This window comes from Carassius carassius, chromosome 16, assembly GCF_963082965.1.
Source record: "Carassius carassius chromosome 16, fCarCar2.1, whole genome shotgun sequence".
NCBI lineage: Eukaryota > Metazoa > Chordata > Actinopteri > Cypriniformes > Cyprinidae > Carassius > Carassius carassius.
In genome coordinates this window covers 31434096-31452275 of record NC_081770.1, presented here as the reverse complement: position 1 = coordinate 31452275, position 18180 = coordinate 31434096, and the positions used below count along the sequence as shown (strand labels likewise).

The 18180-nt window shown below is 38.1% G+C and overlaps 1 protein-coding gene across 1 annotated transcript in view; it reads left to right on the top strand.

The window, feature by feature from the left end:
• The window catches only part of LOC132160131 (lisH domain-containing protein ARMC9), a 53688-nt gene extending 35508 nt beyond the window's left edge, over positions 1-18180 (top strand). Inside the window, exons 24-26 of the mRNA XM_059569848.1 lie at positions 2120-2228; positions 5848-6020; positions 17878-18180. Of these exons, the coding sequence (XP_059425831.1) occupies positions 2120-2228; positions 5848-6020; positions 17878-17900 (305 nt within the window). The 3' untranslated portion in view covers positions 17901-18180. The remainder of the gene's footprint in view (positions 1-2119; positions 2229-5847; positions 6021-17877) is intronic.

Genomic DNA, 18180 nt, shown 5'->3' with positions numbered 1-18180 from the left:
TTATAATGTCTGATATATACATTTTAAAATGAATATGCACTATAAACGTAACCTAACAGATGTGTAAACTGAAAACTATTTGAACTTTATAAAAACTTTATACACTTATGTATTGTGCTGGTTACATTTTGTTCCTTGTGATTACATCAACAAGCTGAAAAATAAAACAGTTTTTTTTTTTGTTTTTTTATAGATAATATAATATTGTTAAAGTTTATTTCATAAAATTGGTATCAAAAAGCATTATTCAGGAACTGGTATTGAAGTCAAGGACATTTTTTGAACGAGACCCAGCCCTAGTTAGCACAAATAGTCAAGCAAGGACTGTTGATATTATTAAAAATCTCACAATTTAAGGAGAAAAAAAAAATGTTTTGATAACCTTGGTAATGATTGAGTATTTCATTTTATTTGATAATTTTGGTAACATCTAAATGTTTGGTCATTATTTTTACATTTTGGTAACAGTTGAATGTTTGATCTCTTTAAAAACTTTGGAAATACCTGAGTATTTGATCTTTCATTTTGGATACAGAGCTGAAAGTTGTTTTTAATGACTATGGTAACAGGGCTGAATGTTTGTTAATTGTTATAACTTTGGTAACAGGGCTAAATGTTGGATCGTTTCAATGACTTTGGTAAAAGGGCTGAATTTTTGATTGTTTTAATGACTTTGGTAACAGGGTGGAATGTTTAATAATTTTAATGACTTTTGGTATATTTGATAACAGGATTGAATGTTTGATGTTTTAATAACCATGGTAGAGGCTGAACATTTGATTGTTTTAATGACTTTGGTAAAAGGGCTGAATTTTTGATTGTTTTAATGACATTTGGTAACAGGGTGGAATGTTTAATAATTTTAATGACTTTTGGTATATTTGTAACAGGATTGAATGTTTGATGTTTTAATAACCATGGTAGAGGCTGAACATTTGATTGTTTTAATGACTTTGGTAAAAGGGCTGAATTTTTGATTGTTTTAATGACATTTGGTAACAGGGTGGAATGTTTAATAATTTTAATGACTTTTGGTATATTTGATAACAGGATTGAATGTTTGATGTTTTAATAACCATGGTAGAGGCTGAACATTTGATTGTTTTAATGTCTTTGGTAACAGGGTGGAATGTTTTATTGTTTTAATGACTTTGGTAACAGGGTGAAATGTTAAATCATTTTAATGACTTTTGGTATATTTGATAACCGGATTGAATGTTTGATGTGTTAATAACTTTGGTAAAGGCTGAACATTTGATTGTTTGAATGACTTTGGTAACAGAAAAAATTTGTGATTGTTTTACTGACATTGGTAAAAGGGGCTGGATTTTTTTGGGATGTTTTAAATTCTGTAAAGCATGAGCATTTGATCATTTTAATGACTTTGATGATGGGACTGAATGTTTAGTCATTTTAATGACTAGTAACAGGTTTGAATTGTTGAACTTGGAAAATGTGGTCAGTGCAGGAAGTACATAAATGGGATGTGTTTGTTTGTGGTGCTTTAAAAAGTCATCAGACAGTAATTAGTAAGCTATTTGTGGATTGCACAATAAAATGGACGGTTCTTGTTCTACAATCTGTTTTGATGAGCCATGTTCAAAGCTGTTTGCAGTTACAAACACCAAAAATAGTGTGCAATGTTTTTTATTTATTATTATTTTTTTTATAATAATAATAATAACAGAATCAGCTTTGCAAAATCTCTTCAAAATGACTTTTCTCTCATTGCGCTTTTTTAGCTTTTGCCTTAGCAGTTATATTGTATCATAAATATTAAATATTAAAATTATAGACAAAAATTGATAGCATGGATGCACTGTAAGTCACTTTGGATAAAAGCGTTTGCTAAATGCATAAATTTATTTATTTATTTATTTGTTAAATTATAAATGATGGGGCACCTGTTTAATTTATCTCTCAGTGACTTTCTCTTTTAGCAGCTATTCTTGTTCAATTTCCTTAAGAACAGTAACCATATAGCACATCTCTCCTAGACCACTTTACATTTCCTTATGAAAGTGAACAGCTCTCAGGTCCTTCACTGTGGCGTGTGTGTGTTAATGATGTCAGCTGCATGTGAGGTGTGTGTGACATCTTTTGGTCTTTCTCCAATCAGCAACCGATTCGGAATGCTGGCGTTCCTCTGTGGAATCAGGGCTTACGGGGTCCCCAGAAAGAGGTGTACCTCCACCAGGCCCGAACAACACAAACGGCCAGCCATACAGGTAGGTTGGCTCTCCATTCCATGCATTTGTAGCCCAACATTACCCAACATTACTGGATCTTCCACAACTGTGGTACCTCACCAAGAGGTTTGAGGATCCGGGTGCGACATTCCATGCTCACTTGTGGCAAGACATATCTAAAATGTAAAGGTCCACAGGATCCAGTGTTATCAAGCGTGTCATAGGCTGTAACTTGGCTATGGTATTCAGCGAGCTGGAGAGAGACCAGAGGAATTTGGGGGTTGGAGCAAGGCATCGAACCTTGAGTCAGCAATGCCACAGGACAGACTTTTTCATGAGAATCAAACAACTGCTAAACAATGAGCTGATTCAGGTCCCTTTCTTCCCAAGATCCCTGTCCAACCTGACTGCTGGAGATCCATGGTATAATAACCCTGTGAATACATATGCATCACATTTTCTTGTATAAAGCTGCCATTTTAACCTCTTCCAGCAGAAAAACAAATTGAGCGTATGAGGTGATTTCTTTATTGTCTTGTTTATTGTGTAAGGCCTGAAACATGTAAATATAACAACGCAAACTTTTCTAAGGGGCCATTCACATTGAAAATTTTGTGCATTTGCATTGTTTTTCTATGGAAACTAGATGGATGTGTTTTACAACTTTGCTTGTCTTTTTTTGGTTTTGCATTTTTTGTAGCATTTTATTTATTTTTATTCAACTGCCACATGTCTTGTGGTTTTAAATGCAAAAACATGCTCTGTGTAGAAAAAAGCCTAACTATACCTGCTCAGTATCATTGTGTTATGTTTTTTCACAATTATTAGTCTTTTTTTTTTTCTTTTTTTTTGCAATTCAGTTGATTTTCTATGTACAGAAATTAGAAAGATGCATTTAAGCACTACATAATATCTTGCATTTTTTGCAGCGTATTGTGTATTGCACGGTTTTCTAAAAACTTGGTGCGCAAGTTAACAGTAATTAGTAAAAAAAAAACGTTATTTCTTTTTTCATTACACTTCCCTGGGATTTGTGTTTTTAAACACACATACGCCCCTAACTAGGCATGCTAAATACAATTTTTATGTTTTTCATGTTATTGCATTTCAAAATGTCAGAATTCTATTTAAGTACGTGTTGCATTCTTAGCATTGCCACAAGGGGGACTAAAGCACATTAGCAATTCAATTCAAGTTTATTTGTATAGCGCTTTTTACGATACAAATCATTGCAAAGCATCTTTTCTTTAAAATTAAGTTTCTACAATATTTAGTAGTATTAAGTGGTGACTGTCAGTTTATGTGCATATGAATGGAATTTTCAGACAAAATAATACAAGATGTAGTCAGCCAGATGATGAACACTATTAATAGGAATTATTATATGATGCAATCACACTTGTAGCAGTATTTGGTAGTTCTGTATGTTGTTTCAGGGTAAGCATCTTCTTAGGTCCTCTTAGGGTTTGGTATCATCTCTTCTCAGGTGTTCTGGATCCAGACTGAAGGTGGCAAAACTGAGAAACAAATAGAGACATAATTAGCTGTTGTTCCAACCAAGTAAAATTAAATAGTTTAACCCAAGCTAAAGAATAATAATGCGCATTTGATCAGATACAACTGCGGTCATAAATTATGAGATGCATTATTCAAATGCTTGGCAAAAGAGATGTGTTTTTAATCTAGATTTAAACAGAGAGAGTGTGTCTGAACCATGAACATTATCAGGAAGGCTATTCCAGAGTTTTGGAGCCAAATGTCAGAACTACCAAAAGTCCTGCGTTTTGTGACCTTGGTGAGCATGATAGATTGTAGTGTGGTATAAGGCTAGTTAGGTACGCAGGAGCTAAACCATTTATGGCCTTATAGGTAAGTAATAATAATAATTTGTAACTGATACGGAACTTAATAGGTAGCCAGTGCAGAGACTGTAAAATTGGGGTAATATGATCATATTTTCTTTACCTGGTAAGGACTCTAGCCACTGCATTTTGGACTACCTGTAGCTTGTTTATTGAAGATGCTGGACAACCGCCTAGAAGTGCTTTACAATAGTCCAGTCTAGAGGTCAGTAATGCATGAACTAGCTTTTCTGCATCAGAAACACATAACTTTTCTTAGCTTGGCAATGTTTCTAAGATGGAAGAATGCAGTTTTTGTAACTTAGGAAATATGTTTTTCAAAAGACAAGTTGCTGTCTAATATAACACCCAGATTTTTGACTGTAGAGGAAGTAACAGTATATCCATCTAGTTGCAAACTGTAGTCTACTAGATTCTGTGTACTGTTTTTTGGGTCCAATAAGTAATATCTCTGTCTTATCCGAATTTAATAGGATAAAATTATTGGTCATCCAATCTTTTACATTTTTAACACACTCTGTTAGTCTAGATAATTTAGAAGTTTCATCTGGTCTCATTGAGATGTATAGTTGAGTATCATCAGCATAACAGTGGAAACTAATCCTGTATTTTCTAATAATATTACCAAGTGGCAACATGTATATAAAAAAAATAGCAGAGGACCTAGGACAGACCCTTGTGGCACTCCATATTGTACTGGAGATAAATGAGATGACTCACTGTTCAAATAATCAAAATGGTAGCGATTGGACCGGTAGGACCTAAACCAACTTAAGGCCTCTTCTTGAATAACTGTATAGTTTTGTAATCGATCTATGAGTATGTCATGATCTATGGTGTCGAACGCAGCACTAAGATCAAGTAAAACTAGCAATGAGAAGCAAACTTGATCTGACGCAAGAAGCAGGTCATTTGTAAATTTAACACTTTTAATTATAATTTGTAAAAGTGCAGTTTCTGTGCTATGGTGGAGCCTGAAACCTGAAATTCTTCATACAGATCTTTTTTTTTTTTTTTTCCGAAAGGAGCACAAGTGAGCTGACAACTTTTTCAAAAATTTTAGACAAATGGAAGATTTGAAATTGGTCTATAATTTGCTAGTTCACCAGAATCTAGTAGTGTTTCTTAATAAGCGGTTTAATAACCGCACAAGTTGAAGTTGTCAGATCAAAACTCAGAGTTGCAAGACAAAATTCAGAATTTGAGATATAAAATACAAATATGTATTATTTATTTATTAAGTTGTGGTATCCGGAGAAAAAAAATAGTACAGCTTTTAGGCAAGGATGCAAAGTGTTTCAAACCAAAACTTAAGTATAATTTGATTTTAACAAAAAACTTTTTGTTATGAGAAATACTTTAAATATTAGTATTTTATAGAAAGTTAGAAAATATTATATTTCCCATCTAAATCTTTGAAAACATTTCCACACACAATTAGTAAAATATATATTTTTATAAAAAAAAAATTTAATACAATTAGTGGGTTGCTGGAGTAGTTGAAATAGTTTAACTTATATAGGTTGTCAAGTTATTGTTTAGCTTTATGCTAAGCTTCATCATATTTCTTTATTTTAGGTAAATGTTCTGTACAAAAGAAGAGAGCCTTAAAACCCCTATGGTTTATAATAAGTTTTGTTTTATGTTACAATAAAATGTCTAAAGAATTAGATATATTTGTTTGAGAATCACATGCAAATGGGTTCAAATGAGTCTGCTAGACACTCTTAAGCATTGGATGACTGAACATTTTAAATGTAAAGTTAGTAGCATCTTCTTCATTCTCTCCTTTCTAGTGGCCAGAACGTGGGCTTTGAAAGCCGGCCTAAGATTCCTCGCACCCCTGAAAGTGACACAGGCAGTGTTGGCAGGTCTCGTCTGGCCCCCCAGTTCTCCAACAGCGAGCCCCAGCAGTGCGGCAGCAGACCCGGTTCTTCAGGGGGCTCCGGTGGGCGGCCCAGTCAACAGAGTGAGTATTTCACTCAACTTATCCATCAAAACTGACACTCTCAAACAAAACTATGTATTTATCTTATCTATGGGATCACACACCAATTCCACCCATGTTTGAAGACTAACCTTGCAAAATTTAAATCTGATGCTTGATTGACATTTTGTATGTGTGCAGTTTATGTACATACGCCTTTATTATATACTTTCATTCCCATGTGTACCATATGTTGTGTGTCGTAATTGTGGGCTCTAAAACACACCATGGCAGGCAAAAAGTTAAAAAAAAGTTAAGGAAAATTACAGTGATTTTACTATGGTTAAAGAATGTCATTAACTGTTTCATTTCAAATTATTCTGTAAATCCTTAACAAACCTGTGATGCTCTCCAAAATGGCACCAGGGTGTCGCAGAAACAAATTGTTAAATAAAGTAGATATTTTTGTTTTCTTTGCACACACAAAGTATTCTTGTAGCTTTATAACATTACAGTTGAACCCCTGATGTCACATCTCTTTGCTACGTTTCTGATTAGAATCCTTGCTGTCTATGGGAGGCTCAGAGAGCCAAAAATAGCTATAGCTTGGGTCTGTCTTCAGACGTTTGAAAGAAGGTTTGTGTTCCGGTGGACACTCCATCTCCTTCATAAATTTCACAAGATTATGAAATTTTGAATTGGCCAGTTCATTTTCAGCAAGAAAGTAAGCAGTTTTAAGTAAACCATTCAACTCCTCTTCTCCCTGCAGCTGTGCAGTTTGGGATAGCATTAGACGTTTCTGCTTCTCTGTTTCTTTTTGAAGCTGCTGTATGGCCCGTTCCATTAGCATGTCTAATTAATGGAGATGTTTTGTAGCATTGGTTGCTAAATTGTGTACTGCTGTATGTCTTAAAATCTGAGAAGCTCATTATTCCATCATTTATTTCTACATTTTCAGCCAGTTCATTTGAAATTTATCCTTTGACTGCTTCACCTCAATTTTCTGTGGATCTTCAGTTTGGCTGCTTGTCAGCTTTTCGGGGTCGGTCACTTTTTTTCTTTGGATCGTGATCTGGATCATCAGAACTTATTTTTCCATATTTGTGACACTGAACCACAAAACCAATCTTAAGTGTAAGTTTGCAGAGATGTATACAAAGTTGAATAAATAAGCTTTCCATTCATGTAAGGTGTGTTAGGATCGGAAAATATTTGGCCGAGATACAACTATTTGAAAACCTGGGGGTCAAAATACTGAGAAAATCGCCTTTGAAGTTGTCCAAATAAATTCTCATTAATACATATTTAGTAATAAAAAATAAATCTTTGTTATATTTACAGTAAAAATTTACAAAATATCTTCATGGAACATTATCTTTACTTAATATCCTGATGATTTTTTGGCATAAAAGAAAAATAAATAATTTTGATGAATTAAAATTTTTTGCTAAAAATATACCCCAGCGACTTTGTGCTCCAGAGACACATTTAAACAACGCTCACCAAACCATTTAATTCATTGTGTGTGGCTATCCGTGTGTGTGTGTGTGTGTGTGTGTGTGTTTTTTGTAAAGATGCGCAGAAAATATGCTGCGCATAACAGTAGAAAACAAGCAGAATTGACAGACAGATGACAGTTTTCATCTTTCATTTCAGATTTTTTTTTTCTCATGTTATATGATCTCCATATAAATCACATTTGAACAATGAAAGCAGCCATTTTGATTGAAATCTTGTGGATCACACACAATGAATGCTTTAAGGAGGATAGCTCATCAATTCAGCGACAGCAGAGACACTAGCTCCGGGTCCTGACAACATCCCTGGGCTTGTACTGAAAGACTGTGCAGCAGAACTCACTGATGTCTTCACAGACATTTTCAACATCTCACTGAGTCAGGCTGTTGTTCCCACATGCTTCAAAACTACAACCATCATTCCAGTTTCGAAGAACCCATCTCCATTCTGCTTCAATGACTACCGTCCTGTTGCACTTACCCCCATCCTCATGAAGTGCTTTGAACGGCTAGTCATGCACCACATCAAGTCTGCCCCCCCCCCCCTCCCTGGACTCCTTCCAGTTTGCATATCGGTCCAACCGGTCGACCGATGTTGCCATCGCCACTACCCTCCACTCAGCACTCACACATCTGGACAAAAAGGACTCATATGTCAGAATGCTGTTCATAGACTTCAGTTCAGCATTCAACACAATCATCCCTCAACAGCTCATTTACAAACTGATTCAGCTGGGGCTCAACACTTCGCTGTGCAACTGGCTGTTGGACTTTCTGACTGGAAGACCTCAGGCAGTACGGATCGGCAGCAACTCATCCAGCATCATCACACTGAACACTGGGGCCCCCCAAGGATGTGTGCTGAGCCCCCTCCTCTTCACTCTGTTGACCCATGACTGCACACCTTCACACAACTCCAACCTCTTTATTAAGTTTGCAGATGACACGACTGTGGTGGGTCTCATTAGCAACAAAGATGAGACAAACTACAGGAGTGAGGTGAGCTGCCAAGTGGTCAAGTGGTGCAGTGACAACAATCTCTCTCTGAACATGGAGAAGACAAGGGAGATTGTTGTAGACTTCAGGAGAGCACACACTCAGCACGTTCCTCTGACCATCAACGGTGTGACTGTGGAGAGAGTGAGCAGCACCAAGTTCCTGGGTGTGCATATCACAGGGGACCTCTCCTGGACTGAAAACACTGCAGCACTGGCCAAGAAATTACAACAGCGTCTCTACTTCCTCCGCAAACTGAGGAGAGCCAGAGCCCCGGCCCCCATCATGTACACCTTCTACAGAGGCACCATCGAGAGCATCCTGAGGAGCTGCATCACTGTGTGGTATGGCGCCTGCAACACGTCCTGCCGAAAGACTCAACGCATAGTGTGAGCAGCTGAGAAGATCATTGGTGTCTCTCTCCCCTCCAGTACATTTATGGAACCCGTCTCACCCGCAAAGCCCTCTGCATCACAGGTGATCCCACTCACCCATCACACAGCTTCTTCAGTCTGCTGCCATCAGGGAGGAGACTGCGGAGTCTCCAGGCCAGGACCAGCAGACTGAAGGACAGCTTCATCCACCAGGCTGTCAGGAAGCTGAACTCCCTCCCGAACTTGCCCCCCTCCCCTCTTCTGCTCCAGGCACCACTGAACTATGACCCCCCCCACACACTCACACACACACACAAATTATATGATGGCATGCAAAAAATTATAGAGTAAGCATGTTCGTCTCTGAGCATTTCTTGTCAGTAGCATTTCTACAGCAAATCTGTAAGTTTAACTTCTTCAAAAACAGCGACATTACTACATAGCTACTGAGAAATTACTTGTAACTTTTCAGTTGCAACAATATTTTACTGACCAAGTTGCTGGTCAACATTAACAAGTTTGTGTGCGCATGTTTGCTCCACATGTTCTCACGTCGACGTGACCACATATGTATTTTTTACTTCTATGCTCCGAGTCCCCAACTGTGTCTGTACTATATACGTTTAACAAAATAAATAAAGATGTGCATATGAAAGAATGGGAGAAAGACAATGTGTTTTCATAGGTAATATAAAGGTTTTTATTTAGGGGAAAACAGGGAAATAATTTGACGTTTTATCCTATTACAAAGATTATCCTGTCTTCCCTCTGTTTTTATGTTTTATGTTCATAAGTTTTTATGAAAATGGATATAGTACTGTATTTTCCGGATTATAAATAGCATTTTTTTTTTCATCTGAAGTGTGCTGCGATTTATATTCCAAGCTACATGTATGAAGCATCCAAGGTCAAGCGCATAGCTCGCACATTTCGAGTGATGAGGCAAGTGAGTTTTAATAGTGTGCTTTCCATACACCGTTAGTTTGAATTTCATGAATAGAACCTCCATCTATATACAAGTATACATATAGTACAGTAATTGAGTGTTAATTTACAAAAAATAATAATAATAATTATTCCCAGCTTCATTTGTCATACATATACTATGTGGCCCATTCACTTATATAAAAAAAACTTGATGTGGCCCTCGAGTTTCCCCACCTCTGGTTTAATGTGTCTTTATTTGTTGACTCTCTCATTCATTCGTTTGTTCTTGATTTTACTGGAACAGATGTCAAACAGTATGAAGAACAGCTGCAGGACAGCTGAGTGTGTCGTGACGTCAAACCATAGTGTGTCTTGGAGATTCTAAGATGTCTTAACATATTTCATTTCAATGAGCTGATGAAAGTGTGGGGTACTTAATAAGTTATTATGACCCTCAACTCAAGTCACCTTTATTTATATAGCGCTTTAAACAAAACTGATTGTGTCAAAGCAACATAACCACATAAATTAGGAAAACAGTGTGTCAGTAATGCAAAATGACATCATTGAATTCAGTGATGTCATCATCCAGCTCAGTTCAGTTTAAATAGTATCTGTGCAATCAAGTCACAAGCCCTGTGGTCTCGTCCTGGTGCTCCTCTGAGACAAGGTCTTTACAGGGGATCTGTATCTGGGGCTCTAGTTGTCCTGGTCTCCGCTGTCTTTCAGGGCAGTAGAGGTCCTTTCTAGGTGTTGATCCACCATCTGGTCTGGATACGTACTGGATCCGGGTGACTGCAGTGACCCTCTGATCTGGATACAGACTGGATCTGGTGGCTACGGTGACCTCAGAATAAGAAAGAAACAGACTAATATTAGCGTAGATGCCATTCTTCTAATGATGTAGCAAGTACATAGGGTGTTGTGGGAAGTGTTCCCGGTTCCGGTTTACCTAATTATTGCAGCCTAAAAATCCTTTAACGGATTTGGATATTAAAAGCATATTAGTGTGTTATGTGTAAGCCAGGTTAAAGAGATGGGTCTTTAATCTAGATTTAAACTGCAAGAGTGTGTCTGCCTCCCGAACAATGTTAGGTAGGTTATTCCAGAGTTTAGGCGCCAAATAGGAAAAGGATCTGCCGCCCGCAGTTGATTTTGATATTCTAGGTATTATCAAATTGCCTGAGTTTTGAGAACGCAGTGGACGTAGAGGATTATAATGTAAAAGGAGCTCATTCAAATAGTGAGGTGCTAAACCATTCAGGGCTTTATAAGTAACAAGCAAGATTTAAAATCTATACGATGTTTGATAGGGAGCCAGTGCATACTGTGGACAGGACTGGGATAATATGGTCATACTTCCTGGTTCTAGTAAGAACTCTAGCTGCTGTTGGTTTAGAGGATTTAACAAATGTATATAATTCTTCCTCTCCTATTGTAGAGAACGAGTGGAACTGTTCCTCAGGGGATCTATAGTGTGCTGTCTGATGCGATACTGTAGATGACGGCTGAATGGTAAAATTTTACCTCTAATAGTATAGATCTTAGAAGTAAAGTAGTTCATAAAGTCATTACTGCTGTGCTGTTGGGAAATGTCAACACTGGCTAAATTAACGAAACAAAGCATCAACAACTGTATTTAGTAAATACCTGGGGTTATGTTTGTTTTCTTCTACATGAGTAAGTGATCATATAATTCTAATCAGATTTGTATTCCGTTATGCGTAAATTACCATAATTTTAATCTAGCGACTTGCAAATGAGGAAAATAAATGTGTTCCCCTTTGGATGTAAATTTGATTTTCTGACAATCTAGTATGTACTAATTCTCACTGGTCTTCTGAGTGGTTGCTAGGACATTCTGAGTTGTTCTTATTGTGGTTGCTAGGATATGGTTTGTTGCACGTGATTGTTACAGTTTTTTGAGAGTTGCTAAGATGTTCTGGAATGTTTATAATTAGCCTTTCGCCGAGCCCCGCCCCCCTTAGTTACTGTTGCTACTTCCGACAAACAAATGGTCAAACACGACCAGCGCGACAGATTGCCATGACGGGAAGAGGTATCAGTGCCCGTGCGTGTCAGTGACCTTTTTTGGAGTAATACCTCCGCGATGTCCTCCAGATCGAGGCAAAAGGGGTTACAGTATGCCGTGGAGGGAAAAAAAGCTAAATCTGAGAAACACCATGACCTGTACCTCAAATGCAACCAGCACAGCCTTGTGTACCAGTCATGCTCTTGCACTGCCGGGAAAGTTCTCTTTCATATGTAATGGTCTATTATTGTCTATTGCGAGTAGCTATTTTTATTATTATCTTGGTGAGTAAAGGTTTTAAAAATGATAACTAAATACTAATTGAGTCTTAAATGCATAATGTAGACATATAGGCTAGCCTATATAGGCTAATGTTGGCATTATTCTTTTATTAAATTTCAGCTGCTATGGCAAAGCAAATAAGGCAGAGTCTTTATCTTAATTAATTTCGTTATTGCCAAATACCCATCTTAATTTAGAATTTATCTTAATTAAAATTTTTAAGAAAGACTCGTTTTTATTGGTGCGTTGGCCTATTTATAGGCTAAATGAGTCTATACCTAGGGCTATTTAGAGTTCTGAGATGTTACGATGTCACAGAGGACTTATTTTATTTCTTTGTTCAAACTTCCAAGTGGCCTATTACGTTAGTCATGTATAAATTATGTTAAAACATGTATAAATTACTCATTCTTGACAAAAGGCAAAAGAGCTGTGTGCGTGCGTACATTTGAATAATGTCGGGCTGTAAGCGGGTTGGGGCTTTTAAAAAGTTGTCAATCAAAATGTACTTGTCTGGCTCGGGCCGAAATCTGTTGGGCTCGGGTCCTGTCGGGCCTAACTTTTAAGGCCCGATTACAGCTCTATACTAGTGTCTGATTTACAAACGCCGTGGGCGCACCGCTTCACCATCTTGCATGGAGTCAAAGTTTGTTGGAACTGCCTCACATAGTAACGGTTGTTATGATGTGTGATTGGACAATGGCCGTTTTGGGGGAGGGGCCGGCGAAAGGCTAATTGTTGGATAAAGCATTATGGTAGTTGCTAGGGCATGTGGACTGTTGCTGGTGTTTAAGGTGTTCTGGGTGGTTGGTTGGGTGTTTAGTTTGTTGCTAAAGCATTCTGGGTTATTGATTTAGTGTTCAGGATAGTTTTGGTGTTTTGGGTTCTTGCTAGGTTGTTGTTATGGTGTTTTAAGTGGTTGCAATGGTGTCCTGGATTGTTATGGTGTTTGGGTAGTTGCTAGGGTGTTCTGGATGGTTTTTAGGTGTTTAAAGTGTTCTGGGCTAAGGTGTTCTAAATTGTTACTCTTACGTTCAGTGTGATTAAAAGGGTGTTTTGGATGGTTGGAAGGATGTTTAGTTAATTGCTAGGTCATTCTGGGTGGTTAATATGGTGTCCTGGGTGATCAATGTGATGTTTTGTGCGGTTACTTGGGTGTTCTGGGTTCTAGCAAGGTTGTTGCTATTGTGTTGTAGGTGTTCTGCTGCAGTGTTTCGGTGCTTGCTAGATTTTTCTTGGTTGTTGCTTGGTTCTTATAAGTACTTAGGGTGTGCTGGTGATTGATAGGTTGTTCTGGGTTGTTGCTATAGTGTTTTAGTTTGTTAAGGTGTTCTGGATTGTTATTGGATTTGGTGTGGTTTCCAGGGTGTTGTAGGGTGCAGGGATGGTTTTTTTTGGGGGGGGGTGCTAAGGTGTTCTGAGTTGATGCTAATGCATTCAGGTTGATTGATAGTGTGGTGTATTGGGATAATGTGTATGTGTTGTTCTGGATGGTTGGAATTGTGTTTAGTTTGTTACTAGGGTGTTCTTAATGATTGATATGGTGTTCTGGGACGTTTCTAAGGTTTTCCAAGTGTTTATGGTGTTGGTACACGTTGTCGCTACAGGATTTTGAGTGTTAGCTAGGATGCTCTGAGTGATTGATGGGGGTTCTGGGTGGTTGGTAGGGTGATTAGTTTGTTGCTGGGTGATTGATATGGTGTTGTAGAAGACTGCTAAGGTGTAAAGTGGTAGGTGATTTATATGTTGTTCTAAATGGTTATCTGGGTTGTTACTACAGTGTTTTGGTAGTTGCTGAGATGTTATGGGTTGTTGGGGTGTTCAGAGCGTTTGATAGAGTTTTCTGGGTCGTTGCTGAGATGTTATGGGTTGTTGGGGTGTTCAGAGCGTTTGATAGCGTTTTCTGGGTGGTTGTTGAGATGTTATGGGTTGTTCAGAGCGTTTGCATAGCGTTTTCTGGGTGGTTGCTGAGATGTTATGGGTTGTTCAGAGCGTTTGATAGGGTTTTCTGGGTGGTTGCTGAGATGTTATGGGTTGTTCAGAGCGTTTGAAATGTTTTCTGGGTGGTTGCTGAGATGTTATGGGTTGTTCAGAGCGTTTGATAGGGGTTTCTGGGTGGTTGCTGGGATGTTATGGGTTGTTCAGAGCTTTGATAGGGTTTTCTGGGTGGTTGCTGGGATGTTATGGGTTGTTCAGAGCTTTGATAGGGTTTTCTGGGTGGTTGCTGGGATGTTATGGGTTGTTCAGAGCTAAATACTAATAGAGTCTTAAATGCATAATGTAGACATATAGGCTAGCCTATATAGGCTAATGTTGGCATTATTCTTTTATTAAATTTCAGCTTCTATGGCAAAGCAAATAAGGCAGAGTCTTTATCTTAATTAATTTTGTTATTGCCAAATACCCATCTTAATTTAGAATTTATCTTAATTAAAATTTTTAAGAAAGACTCGTTTTTATTGGTGCGTTGGCCTATTTATAGGCTAAATGAGTCTATACCTAGGGCTATTTAGAGTTCTGAGATGTTACGATGTCACAGAGGACTTATTTTATTTCTTTGTTCAAACTTCCAAGTGGCCTATTACGTTAGTCATGTATAAATTATGTTAAAACATGTATAAATTACTCATTCTTGACAAAAGGCAAAAGAGCTGTGTGCGTGCGTACATTTGAATAATGTCGGGCTGTAAACGGGTTCGGGCTTTTAAAAAAGTTAGAGCGTTTGATAGCGTTTTCTGGGTGGTTGCTGAGATGTTATGGGTTGTTCAGAGCGTTTGATAGAGTTTTCTGGGTGGTTGCTGGGATGTTATGGGTTGTTGGGGTGTTCAGAGCGTTTGATAGGGTTTTCTGGGTGGTTGCTGAGATGTTATGGGTTGTTCAGAGCGTTTGATAGAGTTTTCTGGGTGGTTGCTGGGATGTTATGGGTTGTTCAGAGCGTTTGATAGAGTTTTCTGGGTGGTTGCTGGGATGTTATGGGTTGTTCAGAGCGTTTGATAGAGTTTTCTGGGTGGTTGCTTGGATGTTATGGGTTGTTGGGGTGTTCAGAGCGTTTGATAGGGTTTTCTGGGTGGTTGCTGAGATGTTATGGGTTGTTCAGAGCGTTTGATAGAGTTTTCTGGGTGGTTGCTGGGATGTTATGGGTTGTTCAGAGCGTTTGATAGAGTTTTCTGGGTGGTTGCTGGGATGTTATGGGTTGTTCAGAGCGTTTGATAGAGTTTTCTGGGTGGTTGCTGGGATGTTATGGGTTGTTGGGGTGTTCAGAGCGTTTGATAGGGTTTTCTGGGTGGTTGCTAAGATGTTATGGGTTGTTCAGAGCGTTTGATAGAGTTTTCTGGGTGGTTGCTGGGATGTTATGGGTTGTTGGGGTGTTCAGAGCGTTTGATAGGGTTTTCTGGGTGGTTGCTGAGATGTTATGGGTTGTTCAGAGCGTTTGATAGAGTTTTCTGGGTGGTTGCTGGGATGTTATGGGTTGTTCAGAGCGTTTGATAGAGTTTTCTGGGTGGTTGCTGGGATGTTATGGGTTGTTGGGGTGTTCAGAGCGTTTGATAGGGTTTTCTGGGTGGTTGCTGAGATGTTATGGGTTGTTCAGAGCGTTTGATAGAGTTTTCTGGGTGGTTGCTGGGATGTTATGGGTTGTTGGGGTGTTCAGAGCGTTTGATAGAGTTTTCTGGGTGGTTGCTGGGATGTTATGGGTTGTTGGGGTGTTCAGAGCGTTTGATAGGGTTTTCTGGGTGGTTGCTGAGATGTTATGGGTTGTTCAGAGCGTTTGATAGAGTTTTCTGGGTGGTTGCTGGGATGTTATGGGTTGTTCAGAGCGTTTGATAGAGTTTTCTGGGTGGTTGCTGGGATGTTATGGGTTGTTCAGAGCGTTTGATAGAGTTTTCTGGGTGGTTGCTGGGATGTTATGGGTTGTTGGGGTGTTCAGAGCGTTTGATAGGGTTTTCTGGGTGGTTGCTAAGGTGTCCTGGATCATCGCTAAGTAACTCAGAGTAGATGCTAGACTGTTTTAGGTGGTTGCCAGGGCACGGCTGTGTATTTTTAAGTAGTTATTTTGTATCTATTAGTTATTTATTTTTGTTCAATAAAATTCATTTATTTTTTGTAAACTGAATTTTAGAAGTAGTGTCTCTTTGCATTTGATGTTTAAAGTGACTTAAAAAATTCATTACATCTTGACATTTAAAATGTGAACATTTACTGTATTCATTAAATGGCAGTCAATATTATGATCAGCAAAATTAAAGCATAGTGTACATTTATTCACTGATTTAATTGATTTCATTTACTTATTATGTGTTCTTTGTTTCTAACTTCTTCAGTCTATGCATGCCGCCTTTCACAATTTATTTCTCACTGTCTCTGATAATGAATTTTTTATCAGTCTACTGTGAGGTCTGTCTGTCTTTCTGGCCTTTCAGTCTCATAAATTGGATGGAATTAGTCTTGCCTGTGTTGTATTTGGTGTTACAACTTCCTGCCTGCTGCTGAACTTTACAGATGCATTACTGGAAAATCAATTTTCCTATCTAATGCACACATTGTCAAGGCTCCATATTATGTTTACTTCCTGTTAAGTGGTCCATCTTTTCTATCTCACTGATCGTAATGTTACTAACAGGAAAGTGTGTCTGTTCAGACCACAATCTAATCAGTCAAGACCACTGAAAACATATCTGTTGAACTCCGAATACATCATTATCCGACATGAGATCATTGCTTGGAGGGATGAATCTCACTAAATGTCAAAAATATCCATGGCTTGAATTTAAAGGCATTACATCACTATTGGAGATGACGAAAATCATTAAATAGATAAAGTTCAAAATAGTTTAATAAATTAAAACTTTAGGTCTTTTACACTTTATTTCTGTCTAATATGTCAAAACTGTAAAGGGATAGTTCACCCCAAAATGAAAATACTGTCATTAATTACTCACCCTCATGTCATTCCAACACAAGTTAAGATATTTTTAATGAAATAGACAGCAACGCAACTGAAATGTTCCTAGGTCCTGAAACATATGAAATACATCAGTAAAACAGTCCATGTGACATCAGTGGCTTAACTTCAGTTTACAAGATTACTTTTGTTTTTGCGCAAAGAAAACAAAAATAACAATTTACTCAACCATTTTTCTCCCTCGAGTAACATCTTTCACCATTTTGGAGATTACCAAAGAACGTATTGGACATAATCACTGTTGTTCACATTCAGGTGCAAAGCGCACATGAACATAATTTGCGTAATAAGCATTTTTGGGGGACTTAGGCATTGAAATACTCTCTAAAATGGCAGAGGACGTAACTCGGAAAAGAAAAGTATTATCGTAGCATCACAAAACTGAAGGTCTTACAGGTTTGGAACGAGTAATCTATGAGAATTTTAATTTTGGTGTGAACTAACCCTTTAATTCTTTCCTCGTCACATTCAGTTAAGAATTACATGAATCACGCAAATGATAATGTATTTTCAATTCAAAATGTCCAAAGACAAGCATTATGTATCTGGTATCTGAATAGTTGTCTGAAATATGATGATGATTGATTACTTCACATGCCCATCCCATGGTTTTTCCATAAATGTTATAATCTTTTACAGCCACTGACTAAGACTAAGAGTCTTATTCTTTTATACCACAAAATTTCCCCTCCACCCTCATTAGGGGGTTCAACTGTTAATTAAGAGTGACTAAACCAGTTCTAAACATGCTGAGCATATTTGTGTAAAAATATTCCCTTCTATTCCCAATCCTATTCTTTTCACCTTCCAGGCAGCCAATCGCATAGAAAGTGAAAAAAGAGACGCTTTCAGCAGGAGAAGGCTATCGGCAGAGGAGCATCCAACTTCCTGTAACACCATCCAAGTTTATCATCACGGTCAGGCCAACGGAGACGACCGTGGGCCTGCAGAACAAAGCTGAGGATTGTGGTTTCGTAGGGCCTTTCAGCCCCTGCAACAGAGCGCCTCTGTAACACAACACACTTGGGCAATAATCACAACAAGTACTTTCATTATCCCACAACCTTCCAAACACCTGGCGCTCCGCTCCTGCTTTGTTTCTCTTGAACCTCGA